Source organism: Myotis lucifugus, unplaced genomic scaffold (assembly GCF_000147115.1).
Source record: "Myotis lucifugus unplaced genomic scaffold, Myoluc2.0 scaffold_12, whole genome shotgun sequence".
In the NCBI taxonomy this organism is placed as follows: Eukaryota; Metazoa; Chordata; class Mammalia; order Chiroptera; family Vespertilionidae; genus Myotis; species Myotis lucifugus.
This window is the reverse complement of record NW_005871060.1, coordinates 6,682,153-6,699,517: the sequence shown is the minus strand read 5'-3', so window position 1 is coordinate 6,699,517 and position 17,365 is coordinate 6,682,153. Positions and strand designations below refer to the sequence as shown.

The 17,365-nt window shown below is 38.2% G+C and overlaps 1 protein-coding gene and 1 non-coding gene across 7 annotated transcripts in view; both read right to left on the bottom strand.

The window, feature by feature from the left end:
• ARHGAP24 (Rho GTPase activating protein 24) overlaps positions 1 to 17,365 on the bottom strand; it is a 504,222-nt gene that overhangs the window by 370,235 nt on the left and 116,622 nt on the right. For 3 of the 6 annotated variants that reach the window (XM_014452034.2, XM_023750393.1, XM_006084575.3), the window contains exon 2: positions 5,917 to 6,116. The exons of 1 other annotated variant lie outside the window; for it this stretch is intronic. In XM_014452034.2, the coding sequence (XP_014307520.1) occupies positions 5,917 to 6,096 (180 nt within the window). In that variant the 5' untranslated portion in view covers positions 6,097 to 6,116. Of the gene's footprint in view, positions 1 to 5,916; positions 6,117 to 10,647; positions 10,722 to 17,365 lie in introns of all 6 variants that reach the window. 2 more of the 6 variants (XM_014452035.2, XM_023750394.1) reach the window with 1 other exon arrangement.
• Positions 16,254 to 16,357, bottom strand: LOC111825059. Its single transcript, XR_002828174.1, has one exon. It is a non-coding gene; the product is annotated as a U6 spliceosomal RNA (small nuclear RNA).

Genomic DNA, 17,365 nt, shown 5'->3' with positions numbered 1-17,365 from the left:
TTCTTCTCTATAGTATAATTTTTAACTTCTTTTTTAGAGATTAAAAAAAAACAAAAGAAAATATTACCTAAACGCTGGAAAAATACAGTAGTATAAATTCTTATAGTGGTGGCCTATGAGTGACAGACATTATGGATGCATTAATGTATGTTCAAAAATTGGCTGCATACATCATTTTTCTTTATTTGGTTTTTCATAAACAACCAAAATAAACTTTATTATTAAAATCAGTTATGAAAATCTGTATCTATGTAAGTGTAAACACTGTAGAAAGTGGTTTCTGGGGAGAGTTTTGGTCCTGAAGAACTGAAGTGTTTTCCATTTTTAAAATTATAGAATAATATACATTTTAGCTTGGTTTATCTTAAATATAAAATAGTTCCATTTGGGGGCACCCTGGCTAAGGTCTGGAAAGTCTTGTTTACAAATCAGGCACTCTCTCCTGAGAGAGGAGAACCTAGAATCACTTTTGACTTTTGCTCAAAAAGAACGTACAAGAAAAGTGGCCGGGAGACTTTCTGGGTTCTCACACTTGTGCAAGTCATGGGATATTTGGAGACCAAGGTACAATTTGTAAAAGAACATGAAACACCAATATTAGGTTCAAGTAATTAAGTATATAATGCACTAAAACAGATACATTAGGTTCTAGTAGACATACTAGTTGATGCTACAGGTAGAAGGAAAACCTAAGTGAAAAATTATATTCATCAGCATAGTTTTACAACATATTAAGTGTTGTGGACTGAATTGTGGCCTTCTACCTCAAGTCACATGTTGAAGCCAAAATACCCTCCAGTGGCTATGTTTGGAGATAGGGCCTCTAAGGAGATAATGAAGTTAAATGAGACATTAATGGTGAGGCTAATCTAATATTTCTGTCTTTATAAGCAGAAGAGACACCAGAGCTATCTTACTCTCCTATGCTCAGAGAAAAGGCCATGCAAGGACACAGAGGGAAGGAGAAGGAGATTGTCTGCAAGCCAAGAAGAGAGGCCTCACCAGAAACCAGCTCTGGAAGCACCTTGATCTTGGACTTCCAGCCTCCACAACTGTGAGAGAATAAATTCCCGTTAATCAAGCCCCCCAGTCTATGGTATTTTGTTATGGCAACCTTGCAGAGTAATACAACAGGAAACAGCTGCCATTATTTCTTTCTAACAAATTAGTGCAGTTTTGTAGCTTGGATGCACAGGTCTTATGAAAATAACTTTGCATAGCCTACCAGAGAATCTGTTCTCTTTGCGCAACACATGCATCCCATTATGTCATGGCTCCACCTATCTCTCTAGCCCAGTGGTTCTCAACTTTCTGGCCCTTTAAATACAGTTCCTCATGTTGTGACCCAACCATAAAATTATTTTCGTTGCTACTTCATAACTGTAATGTTGCTACTGTTATGAATCATAATGTAAATATCTGATATGCAGGATGGTCTCAGGCTTCCCCTGTGAAAGGGTGGTTCGACTGCCAGAGGGGTCGCGACCCACAGGTTGAGAACCGCTGTCTAGCCCCATTTCTTGTCCTTTTACTACCTTCTCAATATGGAACTACCCACAGATGTTAATTTTACAACTCCATGTCTTTCCTCTGTTCTGAATTCTTTTCTGAATTCATGTACCTGGAAAATGCCCACCAACCTTCAACACCCCAAGTCAGGGCCACTCTTACTTTGTGCAGCCTTTCCCAGGCTCTTCAGACAGAGTCACCACTCACTCCTGGCACTAATTATACCTGTGTTTTCAGAGCCTTCAGTACTTACATGGTAGCCTGTCCAATTATAATTTTGCTTATACAGGGTGGAGTAAAACTAGGTTTACAGTTGTGAGTACGTGAGACACAGAGTTTATTCTTGTATTCTTAGTTATTAATTATTGCATTATTTTCCATACGAACACTATAAACTTACTTTTGCCCCACCCTATATGTTTTCCTCAATAACGGGGTAGTTTTTAATAACAAGCTTAATGATAGAATTTCCTCTCTTTATTGAGTTGTTGAGAAACTCAATGAAAGTTCTATTATATTAGAGAACTTTTTGAGGATGGGAGGGACAAAAGTTCAAGAGTTTTAATACTCTCATTTTTAAAATTCCATCTACAAAGGGGAAAAGAAATCTAGAATAAGTTTATTGAACACTTTTCACTGGTTAGGAATACTTAAAAGAATGATTATTTTTTTTTTTCATTTCATGAGTGACATTTCCTCTAGTATTATTGAACTGGCCATCATCAAAATATATGAAGACCTAGGATATTCTTATGCTTGAAAATGCCAATATTGGAAATAAACAACCAATAAGTATTTCTAAATGAAAACAAATCTAAAGAAAAGTTGAAGATTTTTGAGCAAGCAAAGGGCTAAGCTGAAGAAACACTGAATCAGGAGCAAGGAAATCTGATTTTTAGTTCCTCATCTGCCATTCATTACCACCTCTTGGTCAATACACACATATATACACACAAACACACACACATTAACACATACTTACACTGTCTATAAAATGAGGGCTTTTATGACAACTACTAATTTCCCAATGTAAACATTTTTCAAGGTGTTCAATTGGTCTGCATTGAGGTGATCAATTCTTTAAAAGTCATTCTATAATATACAGAATTTATTTAATGTGATTTAAACATTATTGTTGTAAATACAAAGTTGTGATTTTGATGTATGAAGCTGAGAATAGGCAGTACTACTCACAGTGCCTGGTTCTGGCCTCCCCCCACATGGCTATAGACTTGTACTGACTCACTCACCAACTAATCCAAAAATATGTTTTAACACTTACAGTGTGACAAGCACCTACCCTCACTTAAAGAACCTACTTTAAAGGAAGAAATTAGTTCATGCATAGGCAATTGTATGGTTATTTAAACTAAGTGCCCTCTGATATAGAAATTGCTGGTTTTTAACCTGATTCTGTTCGCATGTGCTTAAACATCAATGTGAAAGATTAAAATTTAAAAGTGCAATGTTAAAATTCACAGTGCTTGTACTGCTGTGAAAGGTGAATATATATATATGTGTGTATATATATATGTATATGTGTATATATATATATACATATATATATATACACATATACATATATATATACTATTTGTCCCATGTGTATAAGCTATTTATCCCAAATTTTACTGCTTTAGTAGCAAATCTTTAATAAATAATATATAGAAAGAAAAATTAATGAAACAGCACACGAATCACATTGACCACTGGTTCTGCTTGCTTTAAGCAGCTTGGTGATCAATATAGTTCTTGAGGCATTTCACAGAGACAGCACTGCGAATGTGTCACCCCTGTCCCACCGCTGCCCCCAGGGCAAAGTCTTGCCCCTTCCCATTGGAACCAAGGGATTGGGCCTTGACTGGACCTTGAACACTGGAAACCTGTCAGAAGCAAAGGATCCAGGAAGATCCAGTGCTGAAGCCCTCACCATAAATGGTCACATTCCAAAATCTTCCAATTAAAACTTGCCCCACCAGCGATTCCACATACCTGTTCTCTGTAACTTCTTAAAACCCTCTGATTGTAAGCCTTCGGGAGGTCAGGTTTAGAGCAATAACTTCCCATTCTCACCCGGCAATAAAGCAACTCCAATTTCTCCATTGCAATTCTAGGTGTTTAGTGTTTGGCCCTGCTGTGCACCAGAAGGGAGGCACTCTTTTTCTGTCCATTACTTACTAGTAAGAAAACTCTTTGGGGAATGATGGTATTTGGTTTGTATAAGAATTAGTACTTTCTTGTCACTACAACTCTATTTTGCTCATTTCGGCTATTATAAGTCTACAAATGGTAGTGGCATACTAATATGAAAATTCAACTTACCTTAGAAATATTATAAAAAGTAATTTTCATTTTGAGGCCAATTTTCTTTTGCATTAATCAGAAGTTTTTGCATTTTCTTATTTATATTTTCAAATTTTTATGAAAGTTAAAGACACTGCATGAATACTTTCTGTGACGAGGCAGACCTGAGAAATTACTTAGAGAAGCATAGCCAAGGCAATAAGATGATATCCTCTTTGAACAGTTTAGGGCAGAGTTCCTCAAAGCGGGGGAGGGAGGTCATTTACATATTCTCTGAAACCTGCAAGTCCTCACACTTTAGAAACATTGAACTCAGGCTTGATCCATTGTATCCTACCTTCAGTACTAGAAGGTACATGAAGCTCACCAAAGAGAACTTTTGTTAGGTCTGCTTTCAGTTCTCCAATCACTCAGCTCCTGCATTCTCTGTTAGCTCCCCTAATCCTTTGTTTAGGTCCAGGATCAGACCTAATTAGTCACTTAATTCATACCCACCCTGGTTAACAACCCAGTTCACCTGAAGAGTCCACAGGATGAAACACTGAATCTTACTCATACTCCTCATATGTATTTCAATGTGTTCTTCCATATCAAAGTCCCCATATTGGATCCCCCATATTCCACGATTTTTCACATTAACCTGATCCCTTTTTCTCAGTTTAGTAAAATGATTATATGTTCAAGATAATACATTTATGTGACTATTACATAGTATAAAACATGGTGCAATGAGAAAAGAACACTTGAGTATGAGATGAGAAACAAAAGAAAGACTACTGCTTTACTTCTATCTCTATAGATCTTGGTTATATCACTTGCTATCTCTATTTCTTCATCTGTAATGATAATCCCAGATTCTCTACTGGTTTGCTATGATGAATGTAATAACAGGTACAGAAATGTACTATAACTGTCATGATCCCAATATGGAATATTCTCATTAATTATTTATGAGGTCTTTGGCTGAGGCCATAGGAACTTAGACTTATTTAAAGGCAAAACTGTCTAACTTTGGGTAATCTGAATTGTACCTAAACCTTGGTCTCTGAATGCATACATGGAGATAATCCTACCTCATGGAATTATTTTAAGCATTTCATAAAACAATATAAATAATTCTTAGTCTAATGCCTGGCTCTGGTAAATGCTCAAAAAAATAGTATTTTCAAATAATGACTGAGGTTTGGAGTATGTAGTGGCATTACTATTTTTATCTGATTCAATTATATTAATAAAAACTGTAAAATTATAATGTCTGAGGAATTTAAAATACTAAAGCAGATTGCTGATCCAAATTCTTAAGTCAATGAACTTTAACACAAGGGAATTAGCCACAAGAACACACTGTTAGAGATATTTATGTAAATGAATCTAAAATGTTTCTTCTCTTATTCATATGTCCTCTGGATGTAAAGGAAGGAAAAACACATAGGTGATGCAATACCTCAGTTCATATCTCCTTTCATCAACTGATAAGCAATGATCAAAGCTAAACAAAAACCTTGTAGCTACAGGGAGAAAGATTTTTCTTCTCTCACATTGCAGCTTAGAGATTTGTGGCTGAGAAAATGACCAAGTAAGTAAGCAAATAAAAGACCACTTAGGAACCACAAAGAAACTCTTCCCAGAGTATATTGTGTATGCGGGTTGGATGTATCAGCATTGTTCACTTTAGCTCCACATCCATATTTCATATGAGTTAAAGTGGAGGGAAGCACCCCAGAGAATTAATACTAAAGGTGTCCCAGAAATTACTGAAAGGTTCATGTACAGTCTTCCTTCGCTTCCAACTTATTTTTGAGAAAAGGAAAGATGTTTGGCTACAATATGTATGTTCTAGCAGAGGTCCATTAATTTCTCATGAAATTAGTTTGCTTGAGAGACTCAGACATTATGTTCCAGCTTAGTAGAAATCAAATTAATATTATACAAATATAATTTGCCTCTTGGCCTCAATTTGCAAGTTCATCATCTTGAACCAAGGTAAACAATGAGAAAAAGTATGAAAGATGCCAGTGAACTGAAGGAGACTATCGGTTTCAAGCAAACCCCTCTACTTCTTAGAGCGCTTGGACCCACAGTGCTTTTTATCTCCTTACTTACCAAGGGCTTGGTTTCATCTTCATCTTTGAAATAATATAGCTGATCTCCCTTGAGCACAAACCAGCGGGTATGCCAAGTCTTGACAAAGCCTCCTTGCTTCCTCAGCCACCCACACTTCAGGGCGTTATTCCGCCCTTGGCCTTGTTGGGGGTTCTCAGCGGAGTCATTGTTCTCCTCCATTATCAAGCTGATGGACTTTCCTATTTAGCAAACAAACAAAAGAGATAATAAGGTGCTTGATATATTCACTCCTGAAAAATCACTCCTACCTCTTTAAAAAAAAAAAAAAACAGGATGAGGAGTGAAAAATGTATATCAACTCACTTGCCAAATTTCTCGAAGCAAACCACAGACCTGACAACATTGTGCCTGGGGAAAACTTGGAGAGAGTTCGTTGTGTCTTCCTTAAGTGAGCTAGTCACTGGGCAATAACATCCCTTTTTTACTAAGTAGATCTAAAGATGGGAAGGTTCTGGAGGTAATGTGTTAAGAAGCAATTTTTTTAGAACTAAATCAACCAACAAAAACCATAACTCTCATGATAATGGGCCTCTGTGTCTGGTGTGTACTGATTGGGGCCCATTTGCACAGGCCTGTGGTTATCTGAGCAAACACTAACCTGACACATGTTAAAGTTTAAAGGGACTATTTTAAAAACCTCAATGGAAGACATTTGTTTTACATATGTGAAAATTTCTCAAGATGTATCTGGCCCCTTTCCCCCAAAGTGTATCCTATTGAGAGTTTCTTTGGCTGGTCAGGAATCAGTGCAGCTGAAAAAGTTTAGGGAGAAAAAATAATAATTAAAAAAAATAAAACGCTCACCTCAGCCAGTTGAGTTTCCTTCAAATACCAGGACTAAGTCAATTGCATGATGAAGAATGTTGCAAGGTTATGTGTGAAGGAGTATAGGATCGTACACACTATACTAATACATAGCAAGGAACTTAGTTTATTGTAGAGAAAATCTTAATCACCAGGGGAGAAGCTAACCTGCCACAGTAAAATGGGGAGGTGGCTTTCTGGGAGAACCAGAGACAAGTGGCTAAGAATAAAAGATATTTTCCTGCCCCGAAGGCTTTCTGCAAATTCTTACTAATATTGCATATTTTTATGAAAAGTCCATTCTTACCTTTGTATCTTTGATGAGGATATAAAGATACAGACTAAGTAATAAAACAGAATATTTCTGTCCTGGTGTATCCAGGCACAAAGCTCCTACTTTTCTGCCTGATCCAGGAAACAAACTGACTTTTTGTCTAGTCCTTCTTTTCACCATTGATTTTTTCATTGATTTGTATGTACACCATCCTAATTCTAAATTCCATGAAGTTCCCATTGTCAGCCCTTAGTTATTTAAGTTTCTTCTTTGAAGGGACAGGGTCAGACCTTCCATTATTGGACCTTTAGTTTCTGACTTTAGTCCTGCCCTCCCAGTTGCAGAGATGAAGCAGAACTTTGGCTCTAATTAATCAGGTTGTGAGCATCTCAACCATCTTCTCAGTAGTTTTGCCTCTTCCACTGGCATGCATTCCAAGCTATCTCCATCCTTGCTTTCATCTCCATCTCTATAAACTGCCTTTAAGCTTCAAGTAGGCCACTTGACCACCATCTGTCTCATTCAATATTCAATTTCCTTTTTAAACCGAAACATCCTTCTCACTAAATAGGCCCTCATCTCTATAAAACATCTTGAAACTTCCTTTGCTGCATAAGGCATTCCCAAGTCAGAAACACCTTACTGCAGGAAGCATTCCCCCATCGTGTGCGTGCATGTGTGTGCAGATTGAATCATGCCCAACGCTTCAAAGTTTGTTACGCCCTCAGGGCAGGAACTTTCATCTCTTTTCTTTTACGTTACTTGACCAAGTATAAGGAGCCATGTAAAGCTCACGCTAAATGAACAGTAAATGCTTAACATAATTTAGATAATAAGTATGCTTATTTAGACCACTCTAAATAATCGTTTTGGTCTCCTGGTATTTAAATTGTTCAAATCTACACAAGTTGTTATTTCATCAGCACCTATTTATTCTTTGACCAAATACCTTAACTTATAAAGTTGAACTTATAAAGGTATTCCTTAAAACAAACATTCTAACACACATGCGCGCGCGCGCGCGCGCGCGCGCACACACACACACACACACACACACACACACACCCCTAGAATTCATGCACAACAGACTCTTTCCTTTGGCCCTTCTTTTTCTTTTTTCTTTCCTCTTATAATTCATGTTTTCTATTAAGTTTGAAAAATACCCTCTAAAATTCTTCAAGGTAATTAGGAGCCTACCATCAATAATGTAAAAAATACAACTGCCCAATTTTGTTTATATCTACCATTAATGCCTTAGAAAATAATGTGTGCACATTAGAACATTGTTTATAATTCTTCTTACATAAGTTGTTTACAAGTCTGGTGAAACCAATGACAGCATCACCCACTGAACTCCTGGCTATGATGCCTCTAATTTCATAACTTCAGAATGCATCAGCAAGTATTTCAATAGTACTAATTGTAACAATTCATTAAACAGAAATGAAAACAGATCGTATCATATCTCCAAGAGAAAATAATGCCACAACTATTGCTGGATGAGTAAAACTAAGCTTTATTAAAAAAACTATGATTTTTATAGAGGAGTCTTGGTATTTCTTCAGAAATTAAATGGCTCAAATTCTATCCTTCACCAATAAACGACAATGCTGGCCCGGATCATTTCTAACTATGGTGCCTTCCAGCACACTGAAATCCACCACCTCTCTAATTCCATAAGCTTAAGGACACTAGATATCCTCCGCATTTCATACCATGTCTGGCATATGGTGAAGCTAAATCAATGTTTGATGAATTAATAAATATTGCAATAGGTCTGGTGCTAGATATCTAGTAGTGAACATGACCTCCCTCTGAACCTGATCCTGCCCCAAACCTGATCTTAGTAAATGGCAACATGATACACACAGTTGAAAAAAAATAATCATCTTTGAGTCCTGACTCCTCCTCATCGTGACTATCAGATCCATCAGTAAGTTCAGAAATATTTTCAAATCCATCCAGTTGACTCCATCTTCATTGTCACCCTATGATCCAAGCCATCATTATCTTTGACTAAATGATTCTCATAGCCCTCCAACTGGTCTCATAGCTTCCATTTTAACCACAAACACTAAGACATGGGCACATGCTCACACATATTTTATTCTCCACAAAGCAGCCAAAGTGAGTTTTTAAAAAATTAAATCAGATAATGATTCTCTACCCTTAAAATTTGATGGGCTCTAATTATGCTTCTTTTAAAATCTGGAGCCTTACCATGGCCTATACATCAGGAATCATGTGGCACCTATTCATTCATTCATTTATTTATTTATTTAGTTAGTTAGTTAGTTAGTTATTTCTATTTTTCTTGATTTCAGAGAGGAAGGGAGAGGGAGAGAGAGAGATAGAAACATCAATGATGAGAGAGATTCATTGACCGGCTGCCTCCTGCATGCCCCACACTGGGGATCGAACCCACAACCCGGGCATGTGTCCCCAACCGGAATCAAACCGGGGACCCTCAGTCCGCAGGCTGACGCTCTATCCACTGAGCCAAAGCAGCTAGGTCAAGGCATCTATTTATTGATCTAACCTCATCTCATGCCATCTACCCTTCAATCCCCCCATTCCAACACACACACACACACACACACACACACACACACACACACACACACACTTAAAAGCCCTGATGCAAGCAACCACACCAGCTTACTACCAGTTCTGGAAACACCCAAGTCCTTTATGCCTTGATGATTGAGACCTGCTGATCTCTGCCTGAGCTACTCTGCCCTGTGCTCTTTAAAGGCTGACTTTTTCTCATTCTCTAAGTCTCAGCCTAAAACTACCTCCTCCCAACAAGGCTTTACTAATCACCCAGTGAGTTACTTACCCTCTTGTTATTCTCTAACTGAACTCTGTCCTGTCTTCCTGACACTTCTTTAAGTTGGTATTTCTTTAGCTGTTTATGGCTAATCACCCCTCCAGGAGATCATGAGCTTCATAAGGCCAAGGACTTGCTTTTCCTCACTGCAATTTACCCAGTACCTTTCAGAGTGCTCACTTGGTGTTCAGTAAACAATGTAAACTTGGTGAATGAAGCTATGTAACAACCACAGTAGAATTCATACAAGAAGATTTTGGAGAGTTTTTACATTGCATTGAATTTCTTAAAGAAGATTGTATACTCTAAGAACTTGATTTGTTTTCCTCTGACATAGGAGACTTTAGCATCAAAACTGTTCTTAAACACAATGTCAAAATCTTCAAAGTTAAATGAACCTGAAACAGTCCTTTATGAAGAAATATAAGCTTCAAAATTTACACGTGTTAGCCTTGTAGGAAATGCACGCAATCAATTGTGGTTAAGCATGAAGAAAAGTATAGTGTCGTCATTCAGATTCTCAGAGAATAACCTAACTGAATCTCCTCTGGGAAAGGACTTCCACTGTGTTCAGGGGGTGGCAGCTGGATGGTACCTGAGATTACAGAATAGAACTATCAACTAAGGTGTTTAACATATCAACCTAACAATGACAATATAACAATAACATAATTTTTTACTCTAAACTAACAAAAATAATTGAAAAGTTATGTCTTTATATCAATCTTAGAAAAGAGCCTTAATGATGGCTACTGTACCATACCAGGGCTTAGAAAGTTACCATCATTTGATGGGTTTATACCTTTGAATTATCTTCCAGGTGTGGAAACTGATTTGTACATCCAGGTGTGTGGTTCTTTTTTGCATCCAGGTGGTCTAGGAACACAACAGTATCACATGGTGCCATCTGAGATGAAATTCCTGCTACTAACAGAATTTCTAAAAGTCAAACAGCCACACACATAGGTATTTATATTTGTGACTTCAAGAGAGAATATATAAACCTGCATGTAATCAAAGATGTATAAAAATAGAATGCCATATGCCATAGAGTTGCAGTGTGTTTGGATTCATCTATGGGACTACACATGTTTAGCAAACACAAGAGACTGACAAAGAAGAAGGGGCCTCGAGAGGCGGTCAGAGAAAGACAAATCCCATATGATTTCACTTATATGTGGAATCTAAAGAACAAAATAAACAAAATTGAAATAGACTCATAAACACAGAGTGGACTGGTGGCTGCCAGAAAGGAGAAGGGTTGGGGAGTAGGTGAAAAGGTAAAGGGGTTAAGAAGTACAAATGGGAAGTTACAAAATAGTCACAGGGATGTAAAGTGCAGCATAGGGAATATAGTCAATAATATTGTGATAGCTATTATGTACGGTGCCAGTCGCCGTACTGGAAACATTGAAGGGAACGCTGTGTAAAGTATGTGACTGTCTAACCCCTAAGCTGTACACCTGAGATCAACACAAAATAAAATTGAAAGTGAAAAAAAGGAGGAGGGAGCTAGATAGAAAGAGAAGGGAGAGAGAGAACTTAGAGAATAAGCAGTTTCACCATTAACGCCTCCACTACACCCAGTGAACACATGCTCCCATGGGGGGGAGGTGTGTGCTTACAGCCAGTGTCAGTTCCCTGGGCCCCTGGGGGGTGTGTCACTGTGCAAGTGTGACCCCGGAGTTTCGGAGTTCACATGATTTCACATGGTGAGGCCCTTCAACACAAACTACTCCAGTTGCTGAGTAAAAGAACAGTGATCTGTTCTATTGCTCTGGGAGAAAACAAAAATAAAACTGGCAGGTTTGATAAAATACTGCAATTTGTGAGAGATGTATGTAACTTTCAAGTGTAATTCTGTTCAGATCCAATTGTTGCCTTTTGTTGACATTAGAACCTCACTCCTTTGTAAAATGAATGTGATTGCACTGTTCACGAAAGCCAATATTTATCTTATTTTAAAAAAACACACAACTTTGTCTTGTAGCTGTTGCTAACATGCTGGCTTGTCAGGCAGGTTTGTACATTTTATTGTGCTGTACATCTCAGTGCTAGCATCTATCCTTTCTACGGGCAATGGTTCACAAAGCAAAACATAAAGAAGGAATGAGATAATGTGTGCATATGTGCATGCATATGTTTACATGTGTGTACATGTGCCTGCATACACGTGGGTATGTGTGTGTGTGGTGGGTGTGAGTATATATGCACTGTGTGTGTTTTCTCCCTAAGGAAGAAAATTCTTAAAAGGCAAAACATTTGTTGAGATTCTTTTCTCATTTTTCCAAAACTCAGTTCCAGGCCACTGGAAGACATGTATGTATATTCCTGCAGATCCCACATCCTGTGAGGAAGTAAACAACATAAAAGAGCTTCGCCACTCACTGTTCACGGGACAATCTGATCGTGGTATATTACAGTCAAAACCCATGAATGTATAGATTTATTCTTATTATTTCCCAGGACATTTCTTCAATAACCACAATTATTTACCTAATTTAGAACTCAATATTCTAAATATTCAAATAATTTCAGGCTTGATCTGGCTTCCTCTCTCTCTGCCCCGCTCCCTTTCCTCCGGCAGGCGCCGAGGGACAGCTGTGTGAGCACACAGGGGAAAGGTGCTCCCTGCAAGCCACAAAGAGCCTCACCAGAGCCTGACCCGCTGGCCCCTCAATCTAAACCTCCAGCCTCCAGAACTGTAAGCAAAAACGTGTCTGCCATTTACGCCACCCAGTCCATATGCCCTATGTTATGGCAGCCAGAATAGATTATGGCAATGCACATCTACAAAAGAGATGTATAAGAAAAGATTAAAAGAACCAAGTCTTAGAAGCTTGTTGTAAGGTAACTGCTAACTAAAAAAAAAGCTGATAAGTGAAGAACAGTTCACTTTCTGTCCTCAGTCTTGACCACATCACCTCTTCATTTGAAGAATGAATCGAACCGCGGTGCCTACAGGGCATAAGCACTCTAGGTCTGATATTGCAGAGGCTCTGGTGGAAATTGTCTTTGCAAGACCAGTTCCAGGAGCTTAAATCTGTTTTCAGGATGCAATTGTATTTCTTAAAGCACCTTGGGCTGCCTCACATGGTTGGTTGTTTTCACTGGCAGGATTTCATCGTTAACTTTTTTTTTAAAGTTCATTCCTTTTATATTTACTTTTTTAATTTTATTTTTCAATTACATTTTACATTCAATATTATTTTGTAACTGATTCAGATGTACAGCATAGTAGGTAGGCAATCATATACTTTACAAAGTGTTCCCTCTGATATTTCAAGTACCCACCTGGCACCATACATAGTTATTGTAATATTATTGACTAAATTCCCTATACTGGACTTTACATCCCTGACAATTTAGTGACTATGAATTTATAATTCTTAATCTCTTCACATTTTTTACTGGGTCCTCCAATCCCTCTCCCCTCCTGCTATCATCACTCTGGTCTCTGTATCTATGAGTCTGTTTAAATTTTGTCAGTTTATTCTGATCTTTAGATTCCACATATAAGTGAAATCATATGGTATTTATCTTTGACTGGCTTATTTCACTCAGCATAATATCCTCTAGGTCTAGCCCTGCTGTAGCAAATGGTAAGATTTCATTCTTTTTTATAGGCGAGTAACATTCCATTGTATACATTTACCACAGCTTTTTTATTTATCCTTCAGCTCCTATACAAAAGCTTCTCTAGTGCCACTGCTATCCCCTACCTAGACATTCCCCTTCCATGAGAACATCATCATTACGGACATCATCTTTATCATCTGGCCATATGCTTATTACTTTTCAGTTTTCTACACCATAACTTATTGATGATAAGTACTCCCTGGAACCCCCCCAAACTAACCAGGATATATTGAATACACAAAGGTTTGTTGAATAATTGTGAATGAGGGAGGGAGGGAGGGAAGGAAGGAAGGAAGGAAGGAAGGAAGGAAGGAAGGAAGGAAGGAAGGAAGGAAGGAAGGGAAAAATACATTAGTCAGTCTTTGGGGCCTACTAGAATTGACCCCAAAAGCCTGAAGGTTCCCCAAAGTACAGTGCAAAAAGTCCTAAATATTTTATAATTAGACAACAATGAAAGTACTTCAGTCCAAATTCTCCCACCTAAACCTAATCCTTTCAGCTTTTAGCAGATGAAAACTAAATTGAAATTCAGAAACTACTGAGTTTCTGTCTCACTGGTGATGTTAGTCTTACTCATAATTTGAGTTAAAAATAAACTTTTTTTCTAAACCTGAAGAGATTAAGCGTGAAGAGAACAGAGGAATTGAGTAAAGTACAGTTTAAAGCAGTCACGAGAAGAGCACACCTGGGGGAACGTTAACAGTAATAATTCTTATAAATGTGCAGTTATTTTCCTGAGGAAACACTAAATATCCTGTTGCTTGATTCATTTGAAATTATATTGTCCAAAACATCAGGGAATATAAAATTATGTATATGTTGGGATGAATCAGGAATGCCAATTTACATTTTATATTTTAAGCTTCAATATTTTCATATTCATTTGGTAAGAAATCAGAATGACTTACTGGAATTAGTTATTTAAAAGAAAACTTCTTTTATGCATTTACTTTGTTTTTGTTGTATGTAAAATGCCTCATACTTTATAAGGAGGATCTTCTCCCTCTTAAGAAGATTTTCATTCAATAAGGAGAAAAGTATTTTAATATATACTAAGATAGGTTCCCCACCACCACATCACTATGAGAGGGAGGAGTAAAAAAGAGAACTACTGGAGTTCCCAATGCTGACAACCTGAGTAGAAACAAAAATCAAATCAAAACATCTTACCATTGATAGGATTCAGAGAGAAATGGTAGACACATGGATAGTACTGCTGATCTGCAAGCTCCTGTCAGACATTGTTAATTAATCACAGTTCTTTTTCCTGCAGAACCTAAATACACTCCCAGATGCTGCCTCAATACAGCAACTCTAAACAGTCACATCAATCACATAGGAAAAGGAGAGGGATACTGTTTGTTACTTCAATTGTATAAACAAACCAAGAACTAATATAAAATAGAAACTCGTGTACTTCCTAAGAGAGAATACCATTTGAAATGGGGAAAGAAGAGAAAATCAGCTCTTTTTTCTTTCTTTCCTAAATTGAGGTAAAATTGACATAACATTACACATACAAATGTATAATCATTACAGTGTAATAATCATTACACTGTAATGATTATACATTTATATATGCAGTTATTCACCAAATAACAACAGGGATACATTCTGAGAAATGAATCATTGGGGATTTTGTGTTTGCACGAACATCATAGGGTACACTTACACAAACCTAGATGGTAGAGCCTAGTTCACACCTAGGCTTCATGATATAGCCTATTGCTTCTAGATTACAAAACTGCACAGCCTGTTACTGTACAAAACTACACAAGATGAAACCAAGCACAAGAAAAAAATGGAGCAATCAAGAAAAATGAGAAACATAAGATGTATGAGGCTACTGCCAACATCACACAGCATACTGTTTTACAGCAATTAGTATAAAGAGTGCACTCTAAAATAATGATAAAAGTATAGTATAGAAAATACAGAAACCAGTAACATAGTTGTTATCATTGTCAAGTATTATGTACCATGCATAATTATGTGTGCTGTACTTTTATATGACTGGCATTACAGTGGGTGCCTCACCAGTATCACCACAAACATGTGTGTAATGCATTGTGGTATAATGTTATGATGGTGATGCCATCACTATAATAGTAATTTCTCAGTTCCATTATAATCTTACTAGTAGCCCTGCGCACGAATCCGTGCACCAGTAGCTCTCTGTGGGGCCTGGCCGCTCCGCACCCACTGCCCAGAGGCTCTCCGCAGCCCAGAGGCCCATCCATGGCCAGGCGCAGAATGCTTGCTTCATCACCAGGGATGCTCTCCCCCTCCCCCCGGCCGCTCCGTGCCCGCTGCCCAGAGGCTCTCCATGGCCAGGGTGAAATGCTTGCCTCATCGCCATGGTGACAAAGCAAGCATTCTGCCAGGCCGCTCATGCTGCCCACTCTTAGTGGCCGCCCCCCCACCCACCGGGACTGGGGGACTCCGGAGGAGCTGAGAGGACTAGGTGCTGCCATCTTGTGGCTATGGGCGCCTCCATCTTTGTGACAGAGTGACGGTTAATTTGAATATTACCCTTTTATTAGATAGGATGGGACCACCATCCATCAGATCCATTCTTGACTGAAGTGTCATTATGTGTGCATGGCTGTATTGCAAAATGATCATCACAGTAAGTCCAGTTAAAATTTGGCACCATACACAGCTACAGATTTTTTTCTTATGATGAGAACTATCAAATTCACTTTCCTAGCTACTTTTAAATATGCACTGCAGTATTATTACCTATAGTCACCATGCTCTACATTACATAAAAATATGGAATGCTTCATGAATTTGCCTGCCATCCTTGTATAGGGGCCATGCTAATCTTCTCTGTATTGTCCCAATTTGGGTATCTGAGCAAAAAAGTCATCTCCTTTTAAGGAAGAACTAATAGTTTGCTGAGAGCTCAAAGAGGGCAACAGTCATTGCATCACAAAGAAAACAGATTTGAAGCAGAGAAAAGGAAATAGGAGTTGGATATCCCTTATTTTATTTTAATTAGTCCAATCTATTACTAGACCCTTAAAAATAAGATCAGAAACCTGATTTTATAAACATCTCAACTTTTCAGCTTTTGTGTGTCCCTCCCCTCCCCTTACTCATAGTTCAAAATTTTGTTTTGAAAAGCGGTCTCAAGAAACAAAGAAAAGAGGTTTTCCACACCTAAATCTGAAGAGTAATGGGATTATAATACCCAAAGGATGGGCAGCAATAAAGGAGAGCTTTTGCACACAGTGGGAGGAGTGTGTAAAAGGGGAGGGAGGGTTGCAAAGCTGAACAAGTGGAAAGCTGAAAAGACAGTCTGGGTAAGGTGGGGAGAACCTGATCAGCTGGGTCCTCTGCTCACAGTAGAGAAATAACCTCCGGGCCTGTCACTTACAGAATTTCTCCATCTCTGTCCCCTCAGGGTCACATTTTTAAGCTGAGATAAAAATGCAGACAATAGGGTGGTGAAGGCTTAGGGCCGGGCAGGAACCAGGGGTGGAGGGCAAGGGGGGAAAAGGGGGAGATATCTGTAATACTCTCAACAATAAAGATTTTAAAAAACTTGTCTGAAATACTTTTTTGTAAAGTTATCTTTATTGTTGAAAGTATTACAGATGTCCCCCCTTTTGTTTTCCTATTGACACCCTCCACCCTGCATCGGCCCCTCCCAGGCTGTCATCATGTCTGTGTCCATGGCTATGCATATATGCACATAAGTTCCCCATTAATCTCTCCCCACCCACCACTCAACCCCCCGCCTTCCTTAAATATTACTTTTAATGTCAGATTCCTTTAATGAGTCCAACCCCAGAAGATCAGATATGTTGTCGATTACATTATCATTTCAAGGCTATCTATGGAGCCAGCTTTCTATTCAACCACACTTCAAAGAA